At 40.4% G+C, this 19,090-nt stretch overlaps 1 protein-coding gene across 1 annotated transcript in view; it reads right to left on the bottom strand.

The window, feature by feature from the left end:
• The window catches only part of THBS2 (thrombospondin 2), a 49,479-nt gene that overhangs the window by 16,633 nt on the left and 13,756 nt on the right, over positions 1–19,090 (bottom strand). Inside the window, exons 5-15 of the mRNA XM_050949033.1 lie at positions 15,757–15,953; positions 14,773–14,913; positions 14,281–14,377; positions 12,225–12,395; positions 11,203–11,379; positions 8,585–8,758; positions 7,982–8,109; positions 7,705–7,857; positions 6,184–6,402; positions 2,694–2,801; positions 617–776 (exon numbers count right to left, since the gene is read on the bottom strand). Coding sequence (XP_050804990.1) covers positions 617–776; positions 2,694–2,801; positions 6,184–6,402; positions 7,705–7,857; positions 7,982–8,109; positions 8,585–8,758; positions 11,203–11,379; positions 12,225–12,395; positions 14,281–14,377; positions 14,773–14,913; positions 15,757–15,953 — 1,725 coding nt within the window. The remainder of the gene's footprint in view (positions 1–616; positions 777–2,693; positions 2,802–6,183; positions 6,403–7,704; positions 7,858–7,981; positions 8,110–8,584; positions 8,759–11,202; positions 11,380–12,224; positions 12,396–14,280; positions 14,378–14,772; positions 14,914–15,756; positions 15,954–19,090) is intronic.

Raw genomic sequence — 19,090 nt, 5'->3', positions numbered from 1 at the left:
TTATCCAGGTCAATTCTGATTTTAACTGGCCCAGATTAATATTCTCTACATATTGCCTTAACTGATATCTTTTTTCTTCTCTAGTATACAAACAGGAAACAAAAGTAGAATATTGCATCCTGATTATTTTGGAGTCAGGAAGAAATTCTTCTCCTCTGAGAGATATTTGCACGAGCCTTAGAATGGGCTGGGGAAGTGTGATTTATCTAGAACATTGAACATGGGTGATCTATTACATTCATGTGGGTACATTTCACATTATTTTCACATAAGATTTGAGGACTTCAGCAACACAAGCCAAGGTTATGGGCCTATTACAGGAATGGTGGGTGAGGTCCTGTGGCCTGCAATGTGCAGGAAGTCAGACAAGATGATCATGATGGTCCCTTCTGTCTTTAAAGTCTATGAGCCTATAATCAATGTCCTGTGTTCAATGCAGAGCCTGGGGATTGATGGACCTTGGTCTTCCCTTTCTTTTTCTATATTTCCGACGGTAAAATATAAGATGGGACTGATTTTATCTTACATACAAATTCAACCAGCCCACCCACTGTCCATAAGTATTAGGTCTGGAATAGTAACCAGTTGCTGTTTGATTTAGCGAAAAAGAACATACCATCACCATCAATATCCACAGCACATGAGTCACCCTCTCCATTATTATCAGTGTCAATCTGAGCAGGGTTGTGCACATACGGGCAATTATCACAGCGGTCACCAACTTCATCCTTGTCATAATCAAGCTGACGGGGGTTGAAGAGAAGGGGGCAATTGTCCTAGCAAGCAGAAGCAAAGGATTTAAGAATATAAATCACAGCTTGGTTTGAGGCACTATTTCATTTATCAAGAAGTATTTCCCCATCCTCCCATCCCTCATATTCCACTTAGGAAGAAACGAAAGTGAAAATGAAACTAAGACGTATAAATTGAAGTACAAGTGTGCCTTCCACTGATGAGCTTAGCCTTTTCCCTTGTGTAGCTATTTACACCTCTGCAAAGCGGGTGCAAAATACTAATGCAGATTGGTAGGCATATTACACCCATTTTGTACAAATGTAAATGACTACCTAATGCGCAAGGCAGTGGAGGATCAGGTCCAACATGTGTGTGTGGAGAGGAAACTAGGTCTCTCAGAACCTTAAGAAAAGTCACTGGAGAATATTCTGCACTATTTTGTTGTTGTGCGAGCATTTTCCATAAAGACAAATTACTGTCTTAATGCAAAAGCCAGACTTCACTATTTTGGACATTCTAGGAAAAGATATAAAGGAAAGGCAAAATATGTCCTATTTTATCAAATACTGCCATATGGTAACAAAAAAATAAATGTGCCTGAAGGAGAAGGCTACTCACTTCAGTGTCACCTAACTGGACAATGTAACTGAAGGCAATAATTTCTGTAACTGCACATGCAAAATAAATGTTATTGATTAAATGCTTGTTCAACTTTTTTTTTTAAAGTTTCCAAATACAGACTGCATGGGTCAGATCCAGAACATGAAAGCACACCGCAGACTACACCTCATTTTTCCCTTTTGTTGTTACATTCTCCCCAGTGCAGACAGAGCAATCAAATGGCACTTTTTATTTAAACCAGAAGACCAGCTCCTGCTCTAGTCAATATACCAAAACCCTAAGATGATGCCACAGAGCACTCAGCACAGTACGGGATAGGGTGGAGACTTGAAAGGGGCATTAGGTCCTCTTTGAGCTCCTGCAATCCTACTCTGCTCTGCACTAGGCTGTACCCCCCAAGGGTAATTGAGATAGGACAGGGAGGTTCAAAGCTACCCTAATGCAACTGAGGATCTGATCCACAAAGTCCTTAATTATTTCTTGTAAGGGAGTGTGACAGGGTCCATATACCCCGCAATGGACAGGGAAGGCTTAACTCCTGACTGTGGGCTAAGCCAAGCCCCCATGTCCCTTCTGGACATGCTCAAAGTGTAACACCAGTATAAGAGGGAGCAGCCCAGCTCAGTCTGGGCTAGCTGCTGGAGAGGAAGGATGCATGCTGCAGGCTCCAGCCCAAGAGCTGCTGGGGCCCCACACTGTGGGAGCAGGAGACACTGAGACTCAGGCAGGCACCCAGGTACCTGAGGATGCCAATTGGAGTTTGGAGCCCCCAGGATCAGCACAACCCAAGGACAGAGACCCCGAAGACACATAGGCCAGGACTGCAGGAGTCACAGCAGGAAGTAGGCCAGGGAGAGACTAGCCATTGTCCCTACAGCAGTCAGAGTGTTTCAGGCGGATCCTTGCTGACTAAGTGGCGAGTCTATTCATCACTACCAGGGCCTTGGGCTGAGACTTGGTGGATCAGGGAGGGCCAGGGACTCCCTACCCTGGCCACTACCCCCCTGATAGGCAGCCCAATCCTATTGACGCTGGCCTCTAAGCATCACTTCCCTGAGAGCCAGGGTATTGTTAGTGACTCTGGCATCTAGGCCTTACACGCCAGGGAGTCAGGGGGCTGCTATAGACCCTGACTCCTAGGCTGCACAGCCCTACAGCAAAGAGCCAGTTGGTGGACTTAAGCTCTTAGGCCTCACTGCCTAGAGGCATAATGCAGCTTGAGAGACAGGGTGTACTCACCCCGCACTGGACAGGGACCTCCCACCCCATTACAGGGAGTTGCATTAAAATGATAAAAGATATTTTTTAAAAATCAACCATTAAATAAAATCGCATACTTTGTCATCCTCTACCCCATCATTGTCATCATCTTCATCACAGGCATCACCTTTGCCATCCTTATCAAAGTCTTCCTGTCCAGAATTAGGCAGATGGGGGCAGTTATCCTGTCCAGAAAAATCAGTACATTATATTTATGTTATGTTACAGGCTCGTTACATGGGCTTGAAGACTATATAGCCCACAAGAGGCTACAAACACAAAGCTGAGAAAATCAGTCACAGGTACTTTTTAAAGACTCTGTGTTTGTTTGTTGCCAAAAATATTAGTTCATCCAGTTTTCATGCTGTAAAATAAATTAAATAAAGTTACAAATCACGTTCCCCAACTTCCTTCTGTTAGAAGAAATGTTTGGAGTGTATTTTAACTGAGAGCATCTGATAGGAAAAAAACCACACACACACAGTGTCAGCTCCTTTTGGACAGCTCATGAAGGAACTTTGAAGACTGCAACGTAATGTGGCTGGCTTTGGCTGCCTTTAACCAGAAGAATGAAGTTGAAAACTAAAAGGATGATCTTCAGCTGTAATCTGCCATATGGAAAGTTAATGCAACAAAGACAGACATGGGGCTGTAGTTTTGAGACATGTGTCCTTTTACACTGTTAAATTTCCAAGACTTTTGAAAATAAAAGGCAAATGTATCCTTTTTTTATTTCACATTGAAGATCAGAACTGAGGAAAGGGTGATTATTCCAAGTGAACTGCTTTCTGGATTAGGCAAAAAAAATAAGTACAGATTTTCAAAAACTTTGGTTCAAGAAAGCAATTACTCTGATTAACACATGGAGGCAAATTCTATTCTCATTTACAGTCATAGAATCCCATTTAATTCAGTGAGGTTGCATGAATGTACCCCAATGGCATCAAAATGGTGCAAAGAAGAGCAGGATTTGGTGACTGAAGGATCTAATATCTCTTACAATAACTATGTGGGCTTTCTAAATTGGAAATATAAATATCAAAAAGTGAAACAATGATCCAACATTTTAACTACTATTTTCTTTTAAAATAGTATAGTTAGTTGAAAAATAGATTCATAGATTCCAAGGCCAGAAGGGACCATTGTGATGATCTAGTCAGACCTTCTGTATAACACAGGCCATAGAAATTCCCCAGAATAATTACTAGAACAGATCATTTAGAAAAGCATCTAATTGTCAGTGATGGAGAATCCACCACAATACTTGGTAAATTGTTCCAATGGTTAATTACTCTCACTATTACAAATTTATGCCTTACCTTGGGTCATCATTCTGCCTTGGGATAAAGAATGGGTGAAAACGTAAAAAGACACTCAAACCATTGTTTATTTCCTACACCAAACCTTTTCTGGGGTTATAAGTTGTTCTCACTGCTGTTTTCACTTATTTTCACCTTTCCACTTCTGCTTGAAACCAAAACTGGACATGCCAAAGCACTGCAGAAATATTGTTCTTATAGCACATATATTTGAGTCCAGGATCAGCAAAGAAAATGTTGAAATCTCAGGAAAATCTATTCTCATGACATTTCCAGCCCAAATTTTCAAGCTCAAGAGATTCTGTTCATCTAGATAAGCTGAGGAAAAAGCATTATAGTTTTTGGATAATTACCAAAATCAAAATGAACCTCTTTAGGACTCAAAATGAACTTTTAGGACTCCTTTTTTTTTTGTATATACAGATGAACCCTTAATGCCTGACCCAATGTTAGACTCCAAAGTATCATATTTAGGCTAATGTTTCATTTCTTCAGTACAGGAATTCTGGAGGAAAAAATGTCTATACCTGAAAATTTTGAGAGAACTAAAAGTAAATTTAAATTCAATATATTAAATTTATTTAGACAAGAAGTTATTTTTCAATCACTTTCACAGAGTAGGGGAAGGATATCTTTCTTTTTTTTTTTTTTAGAAAATTACTAAACTAGAATAATTTCTAATGAGTGCTACTGCCTGAGAATATTTTCTATTTTTTAACTAGACCTTTTTAGTCAAACATTTGTTTCTATAAAATTAATGTATGTCTTACAGAAAGACAGGACTGAACCTTTGGGAACAGTCTCCTCTAAATGTGTTCAACATGTTATGTTCTTAATGAAAGCGGATCTTTTGTGTTGCATCTTGAGTCAACATGTTGCATGTCCTGATGACAGCAACCAAAAAGAATATATGAACTGCAAATGCTGAGTTGGCCAAATCTACAATGAGCCGACAGCAGGCAGCGTGAGAAAGTTCAGCATCTGAGACTAGTGTTCAGCAAGGGTCTATCTAATACACCCTTTCTGTTAATAAGGCATTGGCTCAAATTCATTCCTGATGTAATGCCATTGACTTTAATGTAGTTACACCTGGATGACTTTTTGCCCCATTTAACACTCTTAGCTTAAACACTGTTAGTCTCTGTGTAAAGTTTCTCATTTGTTTGCCCATTACGCTAGTTCAGAATTTGACACGATTCTAGCACTCTGACAGTGGCAACAAAACCAAATGAAGAGGATGCCATTGCTTGGGACAGGTTGGTTGCATTCTCAAGTAAATTAAGGACCTTTGCTGTTTTTAATATGGGACAGAAACAGAAATCTAAGCAGGTCGTGTTTAGAACTGAAAAAGAGCAATCAGAAGAAAACAGTGCCATCTGTAGGCCTATGCAGCCAATGTCGTTGCATAAAGACTAACTCAGCGAAGTGCTTAAGCACATGCCTAACAGTAAGCATGTCAATAGTGCAGTGATTTCAGTGGGACTGCTCAGGTGCTTGAAGTTGAGTACATGCTTAAGGACCTTTCTGAGCTGAGGCCAAGTTCACCCATGGTCCCAGACACATTTATCCTAACCACCATCTACCCTTTCTCTACTATCTCAGCAGCCCTGCTCCATCTGCCCCTCAATCAGCAATACCAGAGCATTATAATCCTATTGCCTCCTTTGTTGTGGAGTGAGGTGTGCTAGGTCACAAGTGGGGATGAAGTTGCATGGGGCTGAACACTTTTGGCATAATACCCCACAGAACCAGCATTCTGTCATAGAACATTATTAATATCTGGCTACCAGTGCACAAGCTCCTGCTGAATCTTGGTGACTGCATAGTTTCAGTCTTCTTAGATAACTCTTTAGAGAAAAGCTTTTCATGCAAGTAATGCTTGAGCGATTCTCAAATGATGGTCCATGGAACTCCTCTTAGTGGTCCCCAGAAGACCTCCCAGAACAGAAACAGAATTCTGCTACAAAGGGAAGGGGACTGACAGTTTGGGATAAGAAGTGATCCAGGAGTGATCCCTCTTTTTCCTATTTACAGAATAGGATAATTGTGAGCCAGTGAAATACAGGATTCCATTAAGGTGTTAGTGAATATACATTCAATACTATCTCATAGAAAGACTGGATACCTTAACAGTTCAAGTCTGCATAGAAACCATCACCAGTTTTATAATGAAAAGAAATATCCTTAGCTATTAAAAAAATAAAATTGGTTGTGACACAACATCTTTTTATTGCCCCTTCCTGCTTACCTTCATGCAATGGTAAGTAGCATTGGCAGCACAGACCAGGTTGCTATTGGGCCAACCATCCAGGTCAGAATCTTCACCGCAGATGCGTCCATCACCGGCATATCCTGTTCTACATTCACACTTGTACATAGGGTCACTGAAATGGCCCAGGTAGATGCACTCTGCAGATTTGTGGCAGCTGTGTGTCATATCTAGGCATGGATTTTCAGGTTCACACTCCTACAAGAACAGATCACACTCATTCAAACTTAATGACATCAGTAGGAGCTTCTAAGTCCTCAGCACTTTTGAAACCCAGACCACTTATTTAGATGTCTCAATTTAGGCACTTTTTAAAAAAAATGTTGGTCTAAGCCATACAGTTTATTTTGTCAGTTCACAATTGTAGATAACTGGCAATACAAAAAAAAAAAAAAAAGCATAACCACAGGTACAAATGGACATTACTCAATAAATAAATTTAAACAATTAGTTTACGTTTTTTGGAATTACGTCTGCATTCCCCTAGGAGCCATTAATTCTCATTATGGACAGGAAAAACTGCACACACCCATTTCCTTTAGAGTACTGGTCTTCAGGATATAATGCTCTAAGTCTACCAGCTGGTGTGTAGTCATTTTTTTCTTAAACCAGAGAGACAAACAAATATCCTGTCAGCAAGTTTACTGTCACTTTCCTCTTATTTCTTTTGTTTTTCCTGGTAAGTTTTGAGTGGCTTAATTTTAACAGGTGTTGTACATTTAGACTTCACATGTTGAGCTAACTACAGCATGGCTCAAAAAGAAGAGACTGATGAAGTCTCATGGCAACTGTTTTAAAGAAGTTGCCTTAGTTTTCTATGAGATAACATTCCTCTGTGTCATTTCCTCTCCTTTGCCCCACCCCTCCCCACACACAAACATCTTGACCTACTGGCATTTAGAAAAGTGAGATCTTCAGACAGATGTTTGATGACTTACTTTGGTGTATTTATCAAGATAATCATCCTACCTTTCCACTGCACTGCCTCTTATGCAGTCTTTTACACCTGTGAAAAGGGATTGCAAACTCTGGGTTTAAAAGGCTACCATTCTGGCCTTGTAGCATTTTGCACTCATTTCACACAGGTAGAAATGACTACACAAGGTGACGAGCAGTGGATAATCAGGCCCAATGCACCATCATATTAGTAGAAAAGTTGCATCCACATTTAGGACTGTATTTTTAAAGGTATTTTAGGCACCTACAAAAGAGATAGATGCCTACTGTGATTTTTCAAAAGCACCCTGGCGCCTAACTCCCATTGATTTCAATGAGAGTTAGTCACCTACGAGCTTCTGAAAATCCCACTAGGTGTCTATCTATATCTGTAGCTGCTTATGTACATTTGAAAATCTGGTGCTTAGCTATTTGTGGCTATATTTGTTTGTTGCCCAAATTTATGAAATATTCTTTCACAATTTGTTTTTTATGGAGAATGCTTAGATAGGTTTCAGTTTCCATCACATTCCTAACCATTGACCCCTCTTCAACATCACTTACTTGCTTTTCTGCCTTGGCAGCCTCCAGGCCCACCCCAAAAGGCTGATTTCCTTTGTAGCGTGGAGGGCAGGGCAGGCAGTGGAACCCTGGATTCACGTTCACACAGCGATGGACATGATTCACCTTAAAACAAACATCTGGCACAGCTATACACTATGGAAAAACAAAGAAGCAAAATGAAAGAACCAAGTTAGCCTGTTGTATAGTCACCATACAATCTTTATAAATAGCCTCAAGGAAATGTTTCATGTTGATTGACAACTGAAACAATGCATACCTCATCAAGATCCTCACACACTGTTCCATTACCAAGGTACCCAGCTGGACATGGGCCACATGACCAAGACCCATCAGGATAACTGCTGCATTCTGCTCCAAGAAAGCATGGATTTGACAAACACCCATCTGTCAAAACACAAGCAAAAATGTAAATAAGGGGAGTAGTGCAGAAAGTAAAGAACTGTAACCCGTGTTAAAGAAAAACATTCTCCACTCATTGAAATAGATAAAAATGATGGAATGCTGACAATTAAAAATATTTGAACATTCAACTGTATATGAATGCATTTCCTTTTTGGTTCATGGACTGCTACAAACAGTTGACTATATTAATAGTATACTGAGACCCTGATGCAGGAAATCTTCTTATTCCAGATAACACTTAACAATCTGCACATGCATAGTGTTTCACTGAAGTGAATTAGACTTAAGCATTTATGTAAGTGCTTTTCTGAAACAGGGACTGAATTAGTGTATTTCATACATGTAGACTCTCTAATATCAATTAGTATTGTTATCCATGTGACAGGAGATAAATAACTAACAATAACAAAGTTTGCAAGCTGTATAGCTCTCTATTGGTCACTCAATGCATACACACCAATCGGGCAATCATTCTTGTTGCATATATCATGTTGCTGGACATCTCCCACACATTTCTTTCCTCCATATTGTGGCTCTGGGCTGTTACAGAGACGAGACCTCTCACGGATCCCTCCTCCACAGGTGACAGAGCATGCGGACCATGGAGACCAGGGACCCCATCTACCATTAACTGGAACATGCAGGACAAAGGGGAAAATTAACATGAGCAACATACTGCAGACAACATTCAGTACTATAAAGGTAACTCTTCCTTCTGATAGCTCTATAAACAGTTTGTGACTGTACCCAGAGGAAAAAATGAAACTGAACAACTGAAAACTGAAATTACAATATTTCCAGGTAAATACATGGATTTTTCAGCCATTTTAGTTATTGTTGACAACTCATAACAGCATGCAACACCTTTTCATATGGTATATTTTCAATTAAAGTGATCAGAAGCAGTTTATGTTGGCTGATGCATCTGGATTTTCAACATTCACTGATGAGATTGTTATTAAAACAACTTCTGTTATGGAAATATGACATAGGAGAACACCAAGCATATGACCTGCATAACTCTGAGCTCTGTGACTTCTTCCATGATTAAGGTGTCCTGAGAAGTCATTTTGTTAGTAGCCAATCTGAACCAGCTGTTTCTAATCAGAACTTACAGCTGAAAAAACCCTCAGCTTGCACTTGGTGCTGAGACTCTTTTGTTTATATTTGGTGATGAAGATCTAGCTCAATGCATTTAACTGCATTCTGGGATCTCCTTCTGGGATCTCCTTCTATAGTTGGCAAATGACCTCAATGTTTTACATTCAAATCCCTTTTTAAGGAAACTACTTCTATCAAAACTTGAAAGTAAGTCTGCTAACTTACACAACATTTTTACAGTAACATGACATATACACCACCCACAGATTTCCCTCTCATTTCGTATTCCAAACTGCACTGCCTAGCTAACTCAGGCTATAAGGGCCTGATTTTGATTTCATGCACATTTTATGCTAGTGCAACTTCAATGATTTTGGTATAGTTATTCCAGGATTACATTAGTATAAGAACAGAATCTGGACCTAACTTCCCAGAATACAGATTGTTTTTTCCCATATGCTTTGTACAGCACCAAGCACACTGATGGCTCTCAATAAATAAAAAACACCTAGGACTTGTAGTAATTTGGCCTCATAGGTAGAGAGGAGTAAATTAATTTTGCCTGTTTTTCAATCCACTCAAATATACAGTGGATTCAGAAGTTCAACCTTCACTTTAATATAATTGGATTCACATGCCATGATAGACTTGCGAGACTGTGAGCAGAGAGAGAAAATACTGTAAAAAATAGGATGAAATTGAGCATCAAGTGGGCAGAATGAAAAACAAATCTAAACTGACTGTGAGAAAAAAAAGAAATGAGGGTAAAGATTTTTTTTTAAATATAAATTATGCATGTATACTATATATAAGGCATATAATTATGCCAGCTTTAGGGGGATACTACTTCAGTTCCTAATACATAGCACAGGTTTCCCTTTAGATAGAAAACATGTTTATTTGTTTGTTATTGTATATTTGAATTATCCTTGGAAACTATGTCTTTAAGTTACAGGAAGGAAAGATTCCCAAACTTTAATTTTTTAAACCCAATAACAATTTAAGAAGCTTGCAAAGCCTCAGACAACACTATTGCCACTCATCTCTTCTTAAAATATTCCTGTGAGCTAGGTAAGCATAATAATAAGGAAACCAAGGCACTGAGAGACAACGTGACTTGCAAAAGGCCACATACTGAGTCAGTGGTAAGGGCACAAGTAGAACCCTAGATGTCCAATTTCCATTCCCCTGATTAACTCATAGACTTTAAGGTCAGAAGGGACCATTACGATCATCTAGTCTGACTTCCTGCACAATGCAGGCCACAGAATCTCACCCACCCACTACTGTACCAAACCCCTAACCTATGTCTGAGTTATTGAAGTCCTCAAATTGTGGTTTGAAGACCTCAAGCTGCAGAGAATCCTCCAGCAAGATTAACCCACAAGACCATACTGCTTCTGAACGTTCTTTTCTGAATCCAATGCCACAGTCCCAAAACACAAAGCGAAGGAACAGAGCCAAGTGATCACATACCATAGGCTTATACTAATCCATCTCCAAAGCTACATGTTAGACCCTGAATCACTATCATTATAATTTAGAGCAATGGTTCTCAACCAGGGGCCCAGGGCCCCCCAGGGGGCTAAGAGCAGGTTTCAGGGGGCCTCCAAGCCGGGCCAACATTATACTTGCTGGGACCCAGGGTAGAAAGCCAAAGCCCCACTGCATGGGGCTGAAGCCTGAGGTCCTAAGCCCTGCCACCTGGGGCTGAACCCAAAACCTGAAAAATGTAGCTTCATGTGGACCCCTATGGTGTGGGGCCCCAGCTGCTTGCTACCCCCTAACATCGGCCCTGGTTTTATATTCAGAAAAACAGTTGTTGTGGCACAGGTAGGCCATGGAGTTTTTCTAGCATGTTGGGGGGCTTCAGAAAGAAAAAGATTGAGAACCCCTGATTTAGAACCTGGCTTCTTAGAACACACAATACAGTTCTATTTGACTTTCAATTTGAGGTTAAACCCACAAACTTACTTGGACATGGGACTCCCTCACATTCTTTCGTTTCACGACCACTTCCTTTACAAATTTTCCCACCCATCTGTGGGATGGGGGAATTGCAGAGACGGATGCGAGTGATGTTGCCTACTCCACAGGTCACAGAACAGGAAGACCAAGGAGACCAGTGACTCCAGCCACCATCTTGACGTACTGACAGAGGGAAAAAAAACCCCACACAACATAAGGAAGTGCTTGTTCCATCTGGGAGCATAATAGAAATTCTCTCATGAACCTAGCCCTGCAACAGAGCTTTCTCCATTTTACAATAGGTGTCCCACCTTTTATTACTATCTGTTACAAAAGCCAACATTTGGGTTCAGACATCAGAGACTATCTTACATATGAAACACAACCACCAACACAGGACTGATGGGGACGTTAGAGTAGCTCAGTTCAGAGGACAGATCATTAAAAAAAATGTATTGTAAGTACATAAGAAAATACTTGTCTTAAATAATTGTTCAGGAGTCATTGAAAGTGATCATGACCAGTGTTCCTTTAGTCTGCCTTGTAAGTACAATAAATATAAGATCACTTACTATTTTACAAAAGTTTTCTATAACTACTTAATGCAGGTATTTCTTCCCCATATCCTAAACACTTCTGTGCTTACGGACTGTGCTGAGAATCATGCCTCAATGACACACAAGCTATTAGCTGCCCTGGCAGAGTAGCCAGTGCTGCATATATGCTGACTCAAGGCAAAAGGCCCTACTTGTTAGTATCTTTCCTTTTACAGAGCAAAAACTAGACTGGCCAGTACACATGCATATTAGATTGATACTAAAGGTGAGGAATATTAGATGGGTGAGTAAAGGAACAAAAATACAGTATGTCTTGATAACTAGTGTACTAATGCATAAAATAGTGTTAAAATATATACAGTTCTATCAAAATGTGCATAGGAAATTCAGGCTAGGATTCCTTTTGCTTCATGGTTAGAAAGGGAGAAGCAGAGAGAACATGAATAAGGAGAGAGAGATGTCAGCACTCACTGCGATTGTCACATTTGCCAAGACTACACGTTCTTGTCTGGATGGAAGGGCCTACACAAGTGTTGCTGGTGACATCACATGATCTTCCTCTCTGTTGTGTTCCAGAGCCACATGTCACTGAGCACTCTGTCCACTCAGACCATGGAGACCAACCATCTTCACTGTCTTTGGCTGCAGAAGAAGCAAAAACTGCTTAACACTGTTAATTCCTTTGTCATAAGATTTTTGTTCTCACATGTCTTTTTGTTAGAACTTATCCTGTGCTAGTTAGATCTCTGGTTCTGATTTTTATTTTAATCTATCACAGAAAAGATAGAGAACTTTATTTAAAAAGAAAACATAGTTAAAGATTGGCCCACCTCAGATACCTGGATCTGAACACCCTCACATTTTATAAATTTAGATCTGGGGCAGGCAGATATCTACACATTTTGGAACCCAGATACAAAATGTGAGGCTTGGACCCATCCCTGAACACAACATAACCATAAATGTGATTGAGAGCACAATGAAAATATGTGCTGTATATAATATGAATAGGCAAGAAACCTGAATATGATGCAATAAATATTACACTTCAGAAAACTGAAACTATTAAAAATGTCTTGCAATTTGTTTTTCTGCAATAGACCTGTCCAGCCCAGAACAAGATATATTTCCAAAACTATTCTTACTACAAATGCAAGCCACAAACTGCAGTGCTATCTTGGAAGAATCCTTTTGTTATTCTGTTCCATATAAGTGAAGTATTGTAAAATTCAAAACAACAGAAGGAGAAAAGAAATTTGTGAGACTTTTTTGCCTTTCCAATGATTGTTATACTGAAATACCGGTGTCATAAACAGATAGCTAAGGGTTAATGTCTCTTTCACCTGAAAAAAAAAAAGTATCCTGAAACGCCTGACCAGAGGACCAATCAGGAAACCAGACTTTTTTCAACTCTGGGTGGAGGGAAGTTTGTGTCTGAGTTCTTTGTCTTCTGCCTGAATCTCTCTCAGCTAGAGAAGGATTTTTCTATTTCCTGCTTTCTAATCTTCTGTTTCCCAGTTGTAAGTACCAAAGATCAGATAGGGGATTTTTATGTTCTTTTGTATTTACATGTCTATAGTTGCTGGAGTGCTTTAAATTGTATTCTTTTTGAATAAGGCTGTTTATTCAATATTTCTTTTAAGCAATTGACCCTGTATTTGTCACCTTAATACAGAGAGACCATTTGTATGTATTTTTCTTTCTTTTTTATATAAAGCTTTCTTTTAAGACCTGTTGGAGTTTTTCTTTAGTGAGGAACTCCAGGGAATTGGGTCTGCAGCTCACCAGGGAATTGGTGGGAGGAAGAAGTCAGGGGAAAACCTGTGTGTGTTAGATGTACTAGCCTGACTTTGCATTCACTCTGGGTGAGGGGGGAAGAGAGATTGACTCTCGGTAATTCTGTTCTCCAGGCTGGGAACGGGGAGGGCGGAATCCCTCTGTTTAGATTCACGGAGGTTGCTTCTGTGTATCTCTCCAGGAACACCTGGAGGAGGGGGAAGGGAAAAGGTTTATTTCCCTTTGTTGTGAGACTCAAGGGATTTGGGTTTGGGGGTCCCCAGGGAAGGTTTTTGGGGGGACCAGAGTGCCCCAAAACACTCTAATTTTTTGGGTGGTGGCAGCAGTACCAGGTCCAAGCTGGTAACTAAGCTTGGAGGTTTTCATGCTAACCCCCATATTTTGGACGCTAAGGTCCAAAACTGGGACTAGGTTACTGACAACCGGAAATTCCCATTTTACTCTAGAATCCAAACACATTCTATAGGGGAATGGCAGGCACACTAATCCACTCTGACTGCAGTCTACTTTAACCAGATAGTAAAAAAAGAGAAAGAAAAGCAAAGAATACACAATGGGAAATTGGAATGTGCAGCCAGGGAAAATGCAGTTAAACCTCACTATCTGATGCTTAAATAATGATTTTTCTTTGGCTCAGTTGGTTTTCAACTCTTCCTTTACTACCCCTTAAATAAAGTAGGTTTTTTAAAAACTGCCAAACAGGTGGATTTTCCGTTTGTTAAATACTTACAATGAAAGCAGACAGGACAGCATTCACCTTCAATAAACGATGGATTGGCACAAAACACCGCTGGGCAAGTGATTTGATGGCACACGGTTTTAGAATTCTACATACAAAGAAAGCAACATATTGGCTCGTCTATATGTTCAAATACAGGCAAATCTGTGTATCCAGGGAAAATTCTACCCATATATTGAAGAGATTTTGCTTGTCATCATTTTAAAAGACAAAAATATTTTGTTTAATGAGATTGGATCTTTATAAAAGGAAATATTTTTAAACCAAGCAAGTTACCAGTATAAGTCTGCAGTATTGTCCATTAGAAACTGAGGACCTAATCCAAAACCCCTCAAAGACAATGGGGAGTCTATTTATTGATTTCAGTGAGCTTTCGATCAAGCCCTGAATAAAATGTTGGATGCTGGAACAGGATTGAGTAGCCAAACTGAATTCAGTCCATTGTCCATTTTGGAAATAGGGTGAATCCTTCCATAGTCTTACCTCACAGGTACATTTGGTGCAGCTATCCACAACCCAGTTTTCATTATCTGCAAAGGCACGACCATCCTGCCAGCAGACTGATTGGTTCTTTAGAGTTTTGTTAGGCCCAATCAATTCCCACATAATTTGGTTCTCCTCAGACTGAAAGATTAAACAAATAAATTATATAACTAAAGAGCCTTAAAACAAAAACCAGAGAAACTATCACTCAATCACCTGACTTTAATATATGATTGAAAACTTACATTTTTATGCATTCGTGTACTTTAGCCAAGAAGAAAAACACAACTCAGTTACTGTACCACAGAGTGCAATTCTTTAAGCTAATATTGTGATCATAATTACCTAGTGCTCAATAAAATCTACTGTAGAAGGCTTTTTTTTCCCCTCCAATGTAGTTCATCTTCAGAAGAGAAAATAATTCTAATCTTGTGACATGCAGTAACTTATTAAAACTTTGTTTACAAAGTATGAACATGATTCACAACTAGGGCTTTAAGTAGCTACACACTTCATCATATTGCAGTGATGAAAGACAAAAAGATAAAATTCACATGCATTCATTTCCCCCTTAGCTATAATATGTGGCCATTATAAATATAAACATTATATATTTATATATAACACACACATGCATAGATATGCACATACAGACATATGTATATACAGTACACATATGGCCAAATTTGACTAGTGATTTTGAGTGCTTTGAATTTTGATTACCATATGGGAAATATTTTTAAAAGGCCTGATTTTCAGAAATGTTGTTCTAAACCTGTCCTTTGAAAATCATGCCCAAGTGAAGTGTCATAGTCGAGCACGCAAAATCATTTGTCGTCACTTTTGAAAATGTAGGATTCCCTTCCCCCAACAACCTAGCCATCTTTATAGATGTTGATGCAAAATGATAGAGGGAGACAGAGAAAACAACATTCTATAATTGACGTTTTGTATCTTTTGATTCTTAAGTCCAGAGATACTTACCACTTTTTGAAGATTATCCACTAAATTGTTAACAACAATGCGCAACCCAGTGAGCTCAGTGAACACAGTTCCCAGCTCTTCACAGGAGCGGTCACAGAACTCCATCTTCTTCTCTGTCTGTTCGCCAACATACTCCGTGGTGACAGCAGGGTTAAGGTGAAGGATTTCAGTACTCTCATTGATAGTGTTCACTTCAGCTGGTAGGGAGAGAGGGGAAAAAACAGTTGTGTATACAAGTCTTCTGCTGATTACAGCTTACGGCTGGAATTATAGACTGGCACCTGTAGGTAGGGTTTAACTGCAGCTCTTTTGGAACAGCTTCATGCTAAATTATACCCAAGAATAAAAGAGAGGGGTTGAATGTCAGCTGCTTCCAATTATAGACATTCCCTTTCAAAATTAAGAGCCCAGCTCATCTCACATAGTCATCATTTAAAGGCACTATTGGCAACGTAAAACACACATTTACGAAAAAAGATAATAAAAACATAGAACGTCATAAAAACATACACATTAAGTCCTCTCAAGGCCATGAAAAGTTTTGCATTTTTCATGACACGACAAGGGCTATCCTTTTCATTTGGGTCACAGAGACAGGAATCTTCTACTAATGAGGCCACCACTAAGAGGCCAAGGTGGCTTTTAAGCCACATTTGTGCTCCCCCAATTTCTGGGATAGCCAAGACCTTCTTCAGCCCCATGCACATCTCATAGCAGCCTTGTGGCTCTTCTAAATTAAACCGAATGGTAACAGCTTCTTATGGTATGTGTACACTGCACGTAAACACTTGCAGCTGGATGGTGTCAGCTGCCTTGGGCTCAAGGGGCTCGGGCTATGGGCATGTTTCATTGCAGCGTAGACTGTCAAGACCAGGCTAGAACCTGGACACAAGACTCTGGGACCCACCCCACACACACAGGGGGTCCCAGAGCCTGGGGTCCAGCCTGAGCCCAAATGTCTATACTACAATTAAACAACCCCATAGCCCAAGTTCCGGAAGCCCGATTCAGCTGACATGGACTAGCTGTAACTGCTTAATTGCAGTGTAGACAGATCCTTAGTGGCACTTCTGTACCACCGAATCACCAAAAAGCACAGTGGTCCAGTCAACCCTCTCTCCCCACTGGTACAATCCTCTACATCCAGAGGAGAAGTATAGCCGACTGTACTAGCCAGGAATTCATCCCAGCTCCAACATCAAGGAAATACTGCTTGGATAACTTGGATAGTTTCTCTGCTTGGGTAACTTTTCCAGCCCCTTTGTGGCACCAGACCTCTATTTATCTACTGAATACCTACAATATGGTGAGTGTTTCTCCCACACTGACCTGCTGATGTTCTTCAGTAATCATCTGGAAGGACATTACCTAAGGCTGAAAAAGTAATTTAAACTCTGACCTTTACGGACTCTCTGGTGAGACTGAAAACAAAGGTGAAAATTGTGGTGTTTGACTATCCACTGGAAATAAACTTAGACCAAAAACAATTCCAGACAGGCAACCAGAGAGCTGTCAGAATACAGCAGCTTACAGTTACAATCAGCAAGTAGCTGCATAACCCATCAAAAATCCCTTAAACCATGCAGCTCCCTTTGATACAGTGCTGATTAAATGGGCTACCTGTAGCGTCAGATAGATATCCTCCAATCAACTCTCTTTTCCATGCTCTGTTCTCCTAAGACATCAACTAGCTAAGAGAGTCCAGATACCACAACTATCACTGGTGGAATAAGTGGAAGACCAGAGAGTGTTCACTGCCATTCGTTAGTTAATGCTGCAGCTCATGTAGTATTAGCGGTTTTTGCAGCTTCACCTTATGGCTGGTTCTATGGGTGAAACTTAGAATAAACTCCTTTACTACAAAAACTATGGAGAAAAATAATTCAGGCCAAACACTGCTCCCACTGAAGTTAGAAGTTTTGCCATTCTCTTCAACAGAAACAGGCAAGGACCCTTAGGGCACATCTACACTGCAGCTGGAAGCATGTTTCCCAGCACAGGTAGACCGACATGCACTAACTCAGGTCTAGCTAGTTCACTGAAAATAGCAGCGTAGCTGGGATAACATGGGTGGCAGCTTGGGCTAGTACAGACCCAGGGAGCCCAGGTGGGTTTGCAACCAAGCCGCTAGCCCAGCTGCACTGCTACTTTGAATGCACTAGCTAGCGCAGAGCTAGTGCATCCGTCTATCCATGCCGGGAAGCATGCTCCCAGTGACAAAGTAGATGTACTGTATGCGTCCTTGCCTGTTTCTGTGGAAGAGAATGACAAAACTCTCATTATCTTCAGCTGGAGCAGAGTTTGACTCTAATTCTTTTTCTCCTTAGTCTCTGTAATGGCAATCAGCTTTGTGTATTTGTGCGACTGAGAGGTTTTGTTTTGCTAGAAAGAAGCTTATTCAAAGTTTCATCCGTGAAACCAGGCATAAGGTGAAACTGCCAAATACATTAAGACACCAGCTGAGCTGCAACATTAACAAATGGGTGGCAGTGAATACTCTGTTCTTCTACTCATTCCGCCAGTGATAGTCAGAGCATCCCAAGGTCCCTCAGCTAGTGTACACATATCCCTTAGTGTGAGGTCTAAGTAACCTAAGGCTTGGTTATTAACCTGCAGTGAAAATTATGGCAGAAGCAAAGGAGACAGCTAAATATCATCACTGAAAATCAACAGCAAAAACTGGCTTTTGCCATAATCCTACAGTTCTTGTGCAAAAAAAAATCCCATTTAAGTCACCTGGGGTTTTGCCAGTGTGAGGACTGCAAAATCAGGCATTTTTTATTCCCCCCTCTGAGTAAATGAGGAAACAACATGGTCCCATACTGAATCGAACCCAAGGATATCTTCCAATTACAGTTTACTTCTCAAATTACTGAAAGGGTTAGGGCAGGGGTCAGCAACCTTTCAGAAGTGGTGTGCCAATTCTTCATTTATTCACTCTAATTTAAAGTTTCGCGTGCCAGTAATACATTTTAATGTTTTTTAGAAGGTCTCTGTCTATATTATATAACTAAACTATTGTCATATGTAAAGTAAACAAGGTTTTCAAAATGTTTAAGAAGCTTCATTTAAAATTAAATTAAAATGCTAATCTTATGCATATGGTGGGAGTGCACTGAGCACAGGGCTAGGGGTGAAGGAGCAGGCTGGGGGTTGGGGTGTAGGGTCTGGCCAGGAGCTAAAATGAAGGAGGGAGCTCAGGATTGGGGAGAAGGTTTGGGTGTGGAGTGCTTACCTGAGCAGCTCCCATTTGGTGCGAGGGGTGCAAGTGGGAATGGTGGGGAGGACGGTGCAGGAGCTCCCATTTGGAGCTCAGGGTGGGGGTGGGGATGTG

Source organism: Gopherus flavomarginatus, chromosome 4 (assembly GCF_025201925.1).
Source record: "Gopherus flavomarginatus isolate rGopFla2 chromosome 4, rGopFla2.mat.asm, whole genome shotgun sequence".
NCBI classification, from domain to species: Eukaryota; Metazoa; Chordata; order Testudines; family Testudinidae; genus Gopherus; species Gopherus flavomarginatus.
Note: the sequence above shows the minus strand (reverse complement) of the source record. Positions and strands in the feature narration are given on the sequence as shown.